This window comes from Nothobranchius furzeri, chromosome 15 (assembly GCF_043380555.1).
Source record: "Nothobranchius furzeri strain GRZ-AD chromosome 15, NfurGRZ-RIMD1, whole genome shotgun sequence".
Lineage (NCBI taxonomy): Eukaryota > Metazoa > Chordata > Actinopteri > Cyprinodontiformes > Nothobranchiidae > Nothobranchius > Nothobranchius furzeri.
The window spans coordinates 24,057,897-24,071,887 of NC_091755.1; the positions used below are offsets into that span (position 1 = coordinate 24,057,897).

General features: G+C 41.8%; 1 protein-coding gene across 1 annotated transcript; it reads right to left on the reverse strand.

The window, feature by feature from the left end:
- Positions 1-243: 243 nt before the first annotated feature.
- atp6ap1lb (ATPase H+ transporting accessory protein 1 like b) lies at positions 244-13,091 on the reverse strand. Its single transcript, XM_015941991.3, has 7 exons — positions 12,781-13,091; positions 6,171-6,208; positions 4,082-4,164; positions 1,455-1,693; positions 1,169-1,219; positions 843-1,086; positions 244-510 (listed from the first exon to the last, which is right to left on the reverse strand). The coding sequence occupies exons 1-7, from the start codon at positions 12,912-12,914 to the stop codon at positions 274-276; spliced, it is 1,026 nt and encodes a 341-aa protein (XP_015797477.1). The 5' UTR covers positions 12,915-13,091; the 3' UTR covers positions 244-273.
- Between the last annotated feature and the right edge of the window lie 900 nt (positions 13,092-13,991).

Sequence of the window (13,991 nt, forward strand, 5' to 3'; positions counted from 1 at the left end):
CCTTGGACAAAAGGCCATTGAACCGTTTCTGGGAGAGGCTTGGACATCCAAAGGAGATGTGCAGGTCAATGAGGAAAGAAGAAAAAGTATCCAGCCACACTCTGCTTTTTACCTAAAGTGGTTAAAACACTAAAGTTTTCATGTGAACAGGCAAAGTTGTCATTTCGTTGAACAAAGGTCTAGTGGAGGATACTTTTTCAATCTTGTAGTCATTTGCCCTCCCTGCGGCCCTGCTTCTTTCTATTTTCCCATCTTTGGGCTCCACGTTCTCCTTCACAGGCTGTTTTTGTCTGGCAACTCAGCCTCTGGACTACGAGGAAAGTAGACGGTGGCTTTGTGCTCCTCATAGCGATCGATGTGCTTGAGATGTACCACCATGTGTAGGGCATAGGCTAAGACGAGAAGAAGGATTAGGGATGTCACCAAGCCCATCAGTATGGCTGGGGTCAAGAAAGTAGCACAGTCACTGGCCGATGCAAACTTGTCTGACTGCACATTAAAGGCCTGGATCTGAAAGAGCAAAGATCAGGTGGAAAGATGAGATTAGGTTGAAGCAAATAGGACAACTGGCACTTACTGGGCTTACCAAGCACATAGACACTGGACAGATGGACAGGTTGAGACTACCTAGCAGATGGCCAAATAAACTGCATGAAGGCAGATTGACAGACTGCCAAAAAGACAGCAAACTGGCTGACTGAGGTCCAAACACATAAAGCACATAAAAGAAATAGATTGCAAACATACAAAAAAGCACAAATAAACTACAACGTAGTGGTGAGCATGCAGACTAATTACAGGAGTGACACAACAATAGCTGTGCTACTTGTGCGGCGGTGTACCTGGAAATCAGTGAAAGTTATGTGCCAGTTAGCAGATGTGTCAGTGTGGGAGCTGGGCACTAGTAGGGTGTCATATTTGTGCAGGCTGCTGACGTGCTGGCAATGGTAGGATGAAGTGGCAGGAGCGTAGACCTCACTGGCATTGAATGTAGCTTCCTGGGTCCAGTTATACTGGATGTGAACGCTATCCAGTGTGAACCAGTTTTGACCCGCTGCCTCATAAAAAGTGTTGGACATCTGAAGCCTGGTGGAGGACACCTTGCAGTTAGCCATACATGCATACCTTTACACTTAGAGAAAACATTCATGAGTGGCTTGCTTTTTACCTGATTACTAGACCTCGCAAGTCCTCCACATCACCAAATCTTAATGAAAGTCTGTGTATAATAAAATCAAACAAGATGTTTAAAACAAGTTTAAATTTAAACCTTTGTACAACCGCTTTTGTAAATTATAAAACTAAATACTTTATAAGACATATTTTTCTTTGTTCTTTGTTTCAGGGAAGGGTTAGGGTTTATTAAAAGGCTGCACTGCAGATGCAGAGATGTTTGTTGATAAAGCACAAGCAACAAGAAATTACTTCACTTTGACTGGTTCTTTTGGACTTACGTAGCTTTATCCTTGGTGCAGATGGAGCCCTTTGTGTCCACTGGTGGGTTGGAATTGAAGACTTTTTCAGTCAGATCAATAAATGTGTGGTTCCTGTAGCGGATTGCCAGGCGCTTGGCCTTAAAAAGAATGCAAGGCTTCCCATTGTAAGACACGCTGAGTGGGCCATAAGGCCCCATCAGAGACTGGAGAAGCTTCCTTTTACTGAGAGTCATCCCAGGCTGGTGCCATTTAAAAGGCTGCAAGCAAATAAAAGAAAGAAAAAAATCAGAATTCAGTGTGGAAATTGTAAAAGCAAAACACTACAATAACTCTGTGTCCAATAAACTGGTAGAACAATTTTACCTTTATTTTACTGCCCTCTAGAGGATATATAACTCTCTCATTCAGATACAACCTATTCACTGGATTATTTTTTCACCTTCATGTTTTAATGCTGCAAGAGCTAATGCCTGTCTCCTACATTTAACCGAAAAGTGATAGAACACACCCTTGACAGGTCTTGAGTCTATCACAAGGTTAACACACAGATGAAAAAGCAAGGTCAATTTTGAATCACCAATTAAGCTAACATGTTCGTTTTTGGACTATCAATCCATTCTCTTCCACCTATCCAGGGTTGGGTCGCGAGGGAGTCAAGAGGTCCAGATTTCCCTCTCCCCAACCACTTGGGCCAGCTCCTCCAGGAAAACCCCAAGGCGTTCCCTGGCCAGGCGAGAGGCATAATCCCTCCAATGTGTCCTGGATCTCCCTTTAGGTCTCCTCCCAGTTGGATGTGCGAGAAAACCCTCTCCAGAAAGGCGTCCAAGAGGCATCTTAATGAGATGCCCGAGCCACCTCAACTGGCTGCTCTCGATGTGAAGTGGCAGCGGATCTACTCAGAGCCCCTCCCGGATGACCAAGTTTCTCAGTTTATCTCTAAGGGAGAGCCCAGACACCCTGCGGACAAAACTCTTTTTGGCCGCTTGTATCCGCAATCTCGTTCCTTCGGTCACTACCCAAAGCTTGTGACCATAGGTGAAGGTAGGAATGATAAATGATAAATGACCTGCACTTGTATAGCGGCTCTCAGAGTAAGGACTCCAAAGAGCTTTACACTACAGTGTATCATTCATCCATTCACACACATTCACACACTGGTGGGGATGAGCTACGATGTAGCCACAGCTGCCCTGGGGCGCACTGACAGAGGCGAGGCTGCCGAGCACAGGCGCCACCGGACGCTCCGACCACCACCAGCAGGCAAGGTGGGTTAAGTGTCTTGCCCAAGGACACAACAGCAGAATTCTCTGTCCGGAGCCGGGATCGAACCTGCAACCTGATTACTGGACAACCCGCTCAACCTGTTGAGCTACTGCTGCCCCGATTTACGTAGATCGACTGGTAAATCGAGAGCTTCGCCTTCTGGGTCAACTATCTTTTCACCACGGCAGCAGGCAAGGTGGGTTAAGTGTCTTGCCCAAGGACACAACAGCAGAATTCTCTGTCCGGAGCCAGGATCGAACCTGAAACCTTCTGATTACTGGACAACCCGCTCAACCTGTTGAGCTACTGCTGCCCCGATTTACGTAGATCGACTGGTAAATCGAGAGCTTCGCCTTCTGGGTCAACTATCTTTTCACCACGGCAGACCGGTACAACGCTCGCATCACTGCAGATGCAGCACCAATCCACCTATCAACCTCGTGCTCCAGCTTTCCCTCACTTGTGACAAGACCCCGAGATACTTAAACTGCTCCACTTGGGCCAGGACCTTTTCCGATTGAGACCATGGTCTCGGATTTGGAGGAGCTGATTTCATCCCAGCTGCTTCACACTCAGCTTTGGACTGTACACCACCAGAATTTTAGGGTAGTACAACAAAACTTTTCACAGAAGAGCCAAGTACACCTCCCTTCTTTTGTTAAATCAGACATGATGTGAGTTTGATTAGTTGTCCAGCCTTCAGTCCTTCACTTTATTTTTAACTCTGATATTAAATTTGAAGACCCATTTCGAAAGAACAAAAAAAGCACTGATCTTGACATTTCTATTTGTGTGTTCATAAAATGTCAGCTGTGTGTAAAGTTCAGCGCTCCGGCCACTACCTGAATTTCAAATGAGGAAAGAGCTCAGAAACTCTTATAATTTGCATTTGATGGTGTGCAATCAGCAGAGAGAGGAAGAACATCCTGCAGCTTTCCAATCCATGTATTCAAAGGTTACATCTAACATGAGGCTACTGAGTTATATTACATGTTAAGGTATACTTACAGGAGTACTAATGGATGATCCTTTCTCTCTACTGAAAATCCCATAAATATGAGGTTTATAGTAATATTTCAAACAGTACAGTAGTGTAAAAACATAATCTCAAATCTATATGAGGCAGAGATGGTTGAAAGCACGAGCTAATAAACCAAATTGTAGGGTCTTGTTGAATTTCCAGTCTCTGTGGTCTGGCGGGTAGGTGAATACAATGTTTTACCTCTGGTGAATATGAGACAAACATTATTCCTTCATCCAAGGTCATGCAGTGTGGCTGAGTGAGCATGCTCGATTATGCTTGTGTGTGCATGTGTGTGCGTGTGTGTGTGTGTGTGTGTGTGTGTACTGAAGACAGGTAGGCAGGAACACTGGGACATTACCTGCAGTATTCTCCTGAGTGGGTTTTCATCTTCAGGTGTCAAAAAGACCTCTTCACTTTCTAAACCATACTCTCCATCTTCACCTAAGAAAAAACACATTTAAATCATAATGCATATGAAGCTGTTTGCTGAGGAGTATCTAGATTACAATAAAATCTTACAAAATGTTGAATGATTCCGAAAACAGCATACAAACTGTTAAATTGCATTGCATGCATGCAGAAAGAACAAAGAAAAACTGCATGCACCATACAGCTCAGCCTCGTATCTATTTCCAGGGGTTTGCGTCACCACACTGACTCATCAGCACTTTTGTTTTTGTGTGTATTTTTACTAGGGCCGGGACTTTAACGCGTTAATTATGATTAATTAGTTAGAAAAAAATAACACGTTAAAAAAATTAACGCATTTAATTGCAGCTTGCATTTCAAGCTCGGCGGAACCTTTGTCATTGCACGACTTCCTCGTAGACTGAATATCACTGATGCACACAACAATGCACAGTGGCTAATGGCTACTAAAACGGAATAAAACAGAAAGAAGTTGCCTTGCTTGGACTGATGCAGGATTTAGGAAACCCGTCCGCTTCTTTTCTAAACTTGGAAGAAAAAAAACTTCCAGACAACAACGGAGTCTGTGTTGCAGACATTTTTCGGAGATCGTCTCTGCTGCAGCTGCCCGGTGGCAACGGGAACTTTACAAAAGTTGCGGTAAGCTATATTTTTAACATTTACGTAACATCTGTGCAGCGCTGAAAGCACCAGACAGAATAATTCTTTGCCCTAACAGTAGTTTATGAAAGTAGTCAGACAAACGAGAGGCACCTGGCTGCCGCTGGGAGAATGCTCCGTGTTCTCACTACTCTGTAAACAATCACAAGCAACGTGAAAGTTAAAGTTGAAAACAGAAGTTTAAGTTAAAACAGAAACACTCTGAAACTTTTCTGATGATTTTCTAAACAATTCTGTTGGGGAATTCTATGTTTCTGAGACGAGTCTCTGTCTAAACATCACATGCATTACTATCATTAAGCAGCGAGGTGTGTTGAAGCTGTCATCAGCTAAGGGGTGGATGCTTAAGTGCATCAGGGGCAGCGAGGAACGAGAAAGTTGTGATCACGCTGAAGATCACACCAGATTCGCTGCTGTAGGTGTGAATCTGCGGGTCTGCAGCATCCCCTTCTTAACGTGACATCAGGACTTCCCATGTAAGGAAGGTCCACTCACCTGTTCGTCAGATCATTTCCTCGCCATGATCTTTTATCATCCCATCAACCTCCAGTCATTCAACTGGAACCAGTTGGTGTTCCTGATCATTCTCAGAATATGCCATGCCTGCTCTGGTGTTAAAAGTTAGTACATTTAAGTCCTAGATCATATTTGTGCCTATTCTACTGTCATTTTGAAGGATTATTATTAATGTTTTTACTACATTATGAGTATAAATGCTAACTATAAAAACTCCCAATTATACAAACAAGTGAAACTGGAAAAATTAGAATCTGGTGCAAAGTCAAATTTATTTCAGTAATTCAACTAGACAGAGAGACTATTTAAAGGCTCAGGAACCCTTTGCAGGTGTTTTCTATTTGTAATTATACATTTTAGTTGATTTGGGTTTTGTTTCATATACCACAGTGACATTTGAATAATTAAAATGCATTTTTTTTATTAAAAGCTTTAGTTTACAGTAATAACCTTGTTTGATTCTCTGTTTCATAATTTTAATTAAAAGTTTTACTTTGAGAGCACATTTTCCTGAACGATTAAAATGCGATTAATTGAGATTAATTAATTACGAAGCCTGTAATTAATTAGATTAAATTTTTTAATCAAGTCCCAGCCCTAATTTTTACAAATACTGTTCATCTTGTTCCAGAAGAATGTTCACATAGATTGGGCTTGTTTCTGTTTTTCTTTATGCGTGTCAAAGAACACAAACGTAGCCACACACCATGCAACAAGCAAACCTCACCACATAAATTGATTAAATATTGATTAAAAATCTGTAGGAACAATGGTGTCCAGGGTTAAGAAGGAAAGATGTTTGTCATCGTCATGTCACGTTTCACAACAGATATTTTACTTACGGGATGCAATTCTTGTTGCTTGATGAGGGTTTTCTTTACTGTGGAGAAAACAGGAGAAAGACACAATCACACAGTGCGGACAAATCTTGACAGTTTTTTTTTTTGTTTTATTTTTTTATGGAGGTTACTTTAAAGTGTACTGAGACTTAACCTTTAAAACAGTTATTTGTCAATAGCTACATGAAGCACGCAAGGGAAAAACTTTTTTTGATTTGTTTGTATAAAACATCTTACAGAATTATTTTTCTGTGCTCAGTATTTATGTATCCATCCAACATCCATCCATCCATCCATCCATCCATCATCCATCCGTCCATCCATCCATTTTCCTCCACTTATCCAGGGTTGGGTCACGGGATCAGCAGCCTAAGCAGAGAGGCCCAGACTTCCCTCTCCCCAGCCACTTGGGCCAGCTCTTCCAGGAGAATCCCAAGGCATTCCCTGGGCTTCTACTGAGCCCTCGAGGCTTGGCTGTAGATTACATAGGTTTTCTTTGATTCCAAATTTTATTAGTAAAGTTTTTTTAAACAAAAAATTGTAAGCTTGTGAATAGAAGTCAGCTAGTTTGAATCATAAAAATTATGAAAGAAATTTTTACAAATTCTCAACATCTGCTTGACAAAATGAACGTTGCCAATAAAGATGGTGACGGCCAAAGAAAAATTTATGGCTGCTTTGCGACAGACTTCTGGAATTAAGAGGTCAGTTTAAAGTGTAGAGAACTACAATTACTTTATTTTGGATTATTAACAAAAACATTTCACTGCAGGAAGATTTTCTTTCACCTAATGAAGTCTATTCAAATGTAACCTGATTAATTTGTCCTCCATGTTTAACACAAAATGTATGTATCTATAGGCATTTACAAATGAATTACAGACAGGACTGACAAAGATTATATTTATATACTTCCAGCCTCATTGAGGCAGTGCATGTAATAATAATGAGAATAACCAGTATACAATTTGTAAAAGGGGAAGAGATTAATGTGGGGGCTTTTGCAGTCTCCTAAATTTAATCTAAAACATAAAATGTCTATGACTCATCACAAAAAAAGAAAACTGTTAATGCAACGATAACTAGAGCTAATCTTGCTTCTGTGCTTGAACAGCAGGTATTAACACATAGTTTTGACTATGAAGGTTCAGAAAAGCATATGAATGTTTCCATTAAAACTATTACCTGTGATATTGGAAAGAATGTAATGTTTTGAAATACCAGTGCATGGACACTTGAAGACCAACTTAAAAAAAGATCTGTTTTTATCACAATTTAGTAAATTTAGTGTCTTTTAGAAACTCTTCAGTTCATTGTTTTGTTTGTTTTTCAGCATCATGACTAATAAATCTGCCCTTTGATGCTGGATTGGCCCAAATTAAGCACAGGTGACACAGGACAAACCATTTCCTTGTTGTTCACATGTTTGTCCCAGCTGTCCCGCTCTATGTCTAAGACTAAACCCCATGTAGGATGGACTCCTTGAGGCTAATCTTAATCCTGCTTTAATTGTCTAACCACAGACGTATTGTGCCAATGAGCTTACTGGGCAGCCTTGACATGACCAGTTCTTCCAGTGGTTGTGATCCAGTGGTCAGTCCTGATCTGTCCTTTGTGATTATCTTCCTAATCTCAACACAACAGACAGTTATAATGAGCTTGTAAAAAGGAAACCTTAAGACCTGTGGGAGTGGGAGCAGCGATTAGCGCCTGTCGTTCATGTCACCAGGAATCAAATTCTTCTTATTGGTTCTGATAAACCGCAGCAACCCAAATTATCAGAGCGAAGCTGGACCGACCGGCGCCATACAAATGGAAGCTCACTGCTCCTCGGGGCTGGCTCAAATGCAGAGAAGAATCTCCCCATGACAGATCAATAAAGTAAAATTGTATTATTATTATTATTATTATTATTTATTTATTTATTTATTATTATTATTATTATTACTTAGAAGCCAATTGATCTGTTTGTTTAAAAAAACTGCTTGCATCATGTTTTGTAGATTTGCAGTTCCAGTGCAATGTCATTTTCTAATCTGCTCTAGATTTTCCGCAATTATAAATACACAAATGCAATGAAATCCACTGATTTTGTGTTGGTAGCTGCAAGATTTGAGCAGGCTGCCAGAACATATTGGTGCTTGCAGCCTGCAGCCATTATCCGCCCGTATGGTGCAGTTTCCATCTGGGCAATTTTATGCTGTTTAGTGCCAGATGGATTTGGATTAGTGATAAGAACAGGCCAGGTCCATTTTAGCCCAAATATGGAGCGACGCTGGCAAGGTGAAGAGATTAAAGCAGGAGGTCAGAACCTGCAACAGTCTGGACTGTTCGAGTGCTAAGTAATAATGGTAACGCTTAAATCCTTGATGAATCAGGCCCTTGCTCGCTGAGCATGTGGACCTCATCTAAGGTAAATGAATTTGTGCCTTTTACATAAAAAGTTGTTATCAGTGCAAAAGGCTCTTTCAATGCTGTCTCAGATTTCCTGCTACACAGTGGCAAAGCAATTAGATGGCCCTTCACAGGAAATCAAAGATCTAAGAATTAGTCCTAAGCTTGTTTGGACAGGTAACAATGGCCGCATGGTGACGTCTGAGGAATGTGAATGAGTGAGTGCTCAGGTGGAAGGAGCCATCCTGTCATTCCCCACAAATAGGCTTTTCAGCCTACATTCCAGCGTGCATGTGGCCAACTTCGACGTCAGCACCGTGATCGGCTAAATCCCAGACACTGTGAAATGTGTCTGTCTATATGTGGGAGCACATGCTAATTCACATGTATTCCCTACATAACTTTAAGTAGAATTCCATGAGTAACAAAATAAGAGTTTATTTATTTGACCAATGCAAATATTTGTATTTTGCAGGCAGATGCTTGGCAAGCACAGATATTAAAACAAGCTGCCAAGTCCAGGAGCCCTTTGGCAGCTGGTGGTTGTGACTGAAACCTCAGCTGCACCGTGGATTCTTGGACACTCAGCCTGCTTCAAAGTCTGCACAAACAGCTACAAAAGCAAGTTGCTTTTTAAACTTTCTATCAGACAGAAATATTATACGAGTAACCAAATTGTAGAAGAACAAACGTTTCATTTTGTGTGTCTGTAAGGCCTCAGCTGGCTGTCGGTGACTGCGGGAGCGTGTATGACAGAGTGCGTACATGAGTGATAACCAAAGCTCAGACGTTTGTTCCTGTGCCAGTTTTGCGAGGTCAGCAAGCCAACGCTGTTGCAGCCTCATCATTGGTTCAGTCTGTCACACAGAGCTTGGGTGCTGAGCAGGTCCTTTACATGATCAAAGCAAAGCCAGAGCCACTCCTTGACTGCCGCCTGCTGCCACATACACCCATAAATATGTGCAAACATGCTCTGCATGCTGCAATAACAAACCAGAAACATCAAACGTTAACAGCATTGTGATGGATCATAGCAATGTGGCAGTTTTACTCAGTTAAATTTAGAGCTTGGTTTTAAATATTAACAGCGGGGCTTCTATTGTTATCTTGATCAATACGTTTTCACTGGACAACCTTCTTGAAGCGGATGGATAGCTGATCCCTCATCGGAGTCTGCATTGTGCACAGCTGAGCAGAGAAAAGGTGTGGTGCCTGCTCCTAAAACTTGTAAACAAGTCCTGTCTGCCTCTGTAGCAAAGAGCGTGGAGCCACTGCATGCAGACATTCAGAGCGCCACGATCCATCCCGACCTCCAAATCCCACAGCAGGGATGTGATATCCGATGGGGTCAGGCTTTATTTTAACTGTGAGGTCTGATTGTTGAAATAAAGTAAGATCATTGTTAAATTTTGGGTTTTCTACCTGCATATCAGTAGCATATTGGACTATACTCATGTTTCCTTTTATTATGCCCACATGAAATCTCAAACCCAGCTTTGATAGTATTTCAGATTTATACAGAAGATACGTAGATCGAGCTGTTTTCTCATTATTATCACAATGTGAGTACATATGTTGACTGAATTAATCACCAGATAGTGGACATTCTTCTGATATGACTGGAATAGTACTTGTCTCAATCCTACAGTGGCCCTCCTATTAATTGATTAATTTGTACAGAATACCAAGGACCCAGTCGGAGCCTCGCTACCGCTGTCAGTGTAGCTTTGATTGCAGTGTCAAATTTGGCTTCAGGTCAGTCACTTGACTTTTAAATCTTTCTACACAACAGACATATTGTGCCAATGAGCTTACTGGGCATAAAAGGGTTGAGGTCAGTGCACCTGATCCAGAAGCTTAGCTCCTCCCATTATTGCTTGTTGTTAACTTGATCATTTTGGTTTGTTTGTTTTGGTTGGTTGAAGGAATCTAACATTGATCACTGCATTTGTTTTTTTCTCCAAGTGATATCATGTCTGGGTGGTATTAGAAGAAGCTATTAACTGATGAATCTCAAAGCATGGAATTTCACCACAACTTAAACCTTGAAGATTAAACATTATACCAAATATTTTGTCCCAGAGATGACATATTATGACTGATTTGAATATGCAGACAAATCAAAAACTGGCTTCTGGTCATTTTCTTTTCTAGTCTTACTTTAAATAGACATCGATGACCAATGTGCCTCACTAATTCCTGGCCTCTAATCCACGTCTATGTTTGACACAACAGCTTTTAGATGCTTGGTGCCGAAACAACCTGTCATATAAACTCGAACACATCTAATGATTCAGAACAACAAGACTACAAAAGAGGGAATATACAAAAGCATATTTAATTTTAAATGACTGATTTGAATTCACAACATTTTTGGCTGAAAAGTCTGATTAACTTGGTATAAAAAACTGAATTATTGTGCTAACTGGTTTTAATGTAATCTTTGTTTACTTTTGAAATGCTCCTCAATCAAACAGCAGACACAAAATGGGGTCATACCTAAGTGACTTTAATTGTTTTTGAGCTTTAGTGGGACAGGTTCACTTAACTGGTTCTTCGCTGACATTCTAGTAGAATTAAGTATAATTACAAGTGTTTTTAGAAGTGTCTCTCACTTGGCCAGGGAACGCCTTGGGATTCTCCCGGAGGAGCTGGCCCAAGTGGCTGGGGAGAGGGAAGTCTGGGCCTCTCGCCTTAGGCTACTGCCCCCATGACCCGACTCCGGATAAGCTGATGAAAATGGATGGATGGATGGATGTGTCTTTAATTTGCTTAAAAACTACAAAGTGTGGTACTTTGCCTTTTCTGTTGTTGTTGCTGAAGATGATAAATAAAAAACAGCTTGATGTTTTGCTTTGAATATGTGCCTGTTGTTGACCATCAATCATCTTATTTTGAAATATAATATGCTGAACCTTTGTACAAAAACTGTAGTGTTGTTTTATTTCACCATGTGTTGTGATTTTTTCTTCATTTTTGCTTCACTTCTCAGACTTTTTAGTCTGATCAAATGTGAACATTGAATCATCATTTCCAAAGCCCATGACCCTCTCTTTACTTCATATTTTGTAGCACTAAACTCAATAAAAACAGAAAATCTTATTTTCTATTAGAACTAATGACTTAAACTTTGGATAGTCATTTTTCAGATTCAAACAAAGTAAAGGCATTAATCACAAATTGTGCTGCGATTCTGCAATTTTCTAACATTCCAACACTGTGGATAATGATGATGATGACATCATCTTACCACACTACTACAGAAAATGTGTCAGACTCTTTCCTGCTGCCCTGAGCCTTTAACATTGCAGCTTGTCTGATGATGAAGGCATATAAATTGTTTATGAATGACTTAAGTCAGATCTGATATTGCTGTGTTGTTCAATCATTAAAACTATCATGTTGCCAACTTATGTAGAAACTTTGATCCAAAAAAAAACCATTGTTTGAAAAATGTGTTTTTAAAAAAGGTTGATGTAAGAGTTTATACATTACAATATGTTAAACTTTTGCAAAACTCAGAATTGTTTCAAGATAAACTGCATTGAAGTCTGCGTTTGAAGTGCAACGTGCGTAGTGGATTGTGGGAGCCATCATGCATGGCAGCGTTTCAAGAGCCTTACGTGTATTTGGCACAGTTTGATATAGGTCTTTGCTGTGATGTCTCTGCAGGAACCTGGTGTTAAAGGCCTTGGCTGTCTGCTCTGTCCTGTCCCTGTCACACTGCTGTGGGTCTCAAATCTGTAGTCTACATCTGACCTGCAACAATGCATGTCTGTATGATTAACAGACCCTAACATATGCCATCCCCCTGCTCCTCTTTTTTCTACCTTCTCTCCTTTCTTTCCCCTGTACACCACTCCTGCAGGCCCACTTCTCCAGCCTTATTTAGCTTCTTATTGCTAGACCAGCACCACTGTACAGAGACAGTGGCCCCATCTGTGATCAATGAGCAGCATCTGATGCAGTCCCCTCTACTGAGATAAACAAAGCCTTGAAGCTGAGCCGTCTCTGACTCAGCAGCACCACCTGAATTCACCCAAGGTGAGTTGTGAGGGGAAGGAGAGGTGGCAATGGAAGGAAAAGAAAGCCCCCCTCTTCCTCAGAGAATACAAACACATCAGCATCTCAGCATCCCTGCGTGCATCTCCCTGTACCCCTCCCCCCTTATTCCCTGCACCCCTCTGCTGCTCAGAGCCTTTCAGAGGAATGGATTTACCTTCTGTCCAGGATCACAGGCACTTCGTCGTAGATAAGTCCCGGCTGAAATTCGTCATCAGCAAAGGAAAGCCCAGGCTGGCTGAGGGTGGACAGCAAGGCAAGGGAGCAGAGGAGGAATGCGTGTGCAGCCATTGAGACAATAAGAGGAGACTGCCACTGGTAGAGCGCCGCTTCATAATCTGCTCTCCAAGCAGTGCCTGAATCCCAGTTCTTCTGACTAACAGCCGCTGCAGCCAATCAGCAGCCCTCAAAGCTCATGAGCGTACGTCACAGTTTCTCCCTCCCTCCACCTCCAGACTTCTCCCTTTCTCGCCCCTATACTCCTCTTCTTTCTGTTATCCTCAGTCTGCTCACCCTCCCACATCCACTCCTGTCTGCGCTGCTCTCTGAGCTTTACTCCTGTTTCATACACACATAGCTGCAGGCATTCCCACACATAGACAACAGATCGTTCACTCTCATTAAAAATCTCATCATATCGGCACTAGCTTTGTGTGCTTGCAAAACTAGAGTGGACCGGTACAAATGCGCCCCTGTATGTCTGTAGAAAACCAGCAGGTAATGTCAAGGTCAGGTTTAGTAGGAGCAGGGGGCAGTATGTTGGTGACAGACATGTCTTTAGGTAGCCGGTGAGGGGGTGGGGGGGTGGGATGTAGAGCAATGACTGCATGACCTAGATCTCCACTGTGCTGCCACAGTAGCAGAATTATTTCACTTGATGTGTTGTGAGCACTGAGAAGGGCCAGCGGCTGAGGAAATTGTCCAGCGAGGCTGCAAATATGGATGACAGCAGAAGCTGAGCAGCCGCAGGACAAAAGATGAGAATGAGGGTCCGGCATTGCGACCCTGATGGATGATCCTCTTTCTCTCCTTGTTATTCAGCCTCCAAGCTGCCTTGGGTTGTTAATTTAGCCTCTCATTTGTAATTTCCACATCCGGTTATGTGAAGGTTTTCAGAGCAGAGAGTAGTTATATAACTAAATGTTGTGACCTACTATCATGGTAGACGCTCGCACAGATGTTTGGACTGCAGGGCAAAATAAAATAAAATCAACAACAAAATCCTGTTGAATTCTGTCAACATTTTTTGGAAGTTGCTTGTGTGCGCTCGCATGGATTTGTGCAAGCGTTCATGTACAGTATGTATGTATGTGTGAGTGCGTGAGTACGTGCGTGCGCGCGAGCGAGTGAGTGAGTATAGCTGTCTCA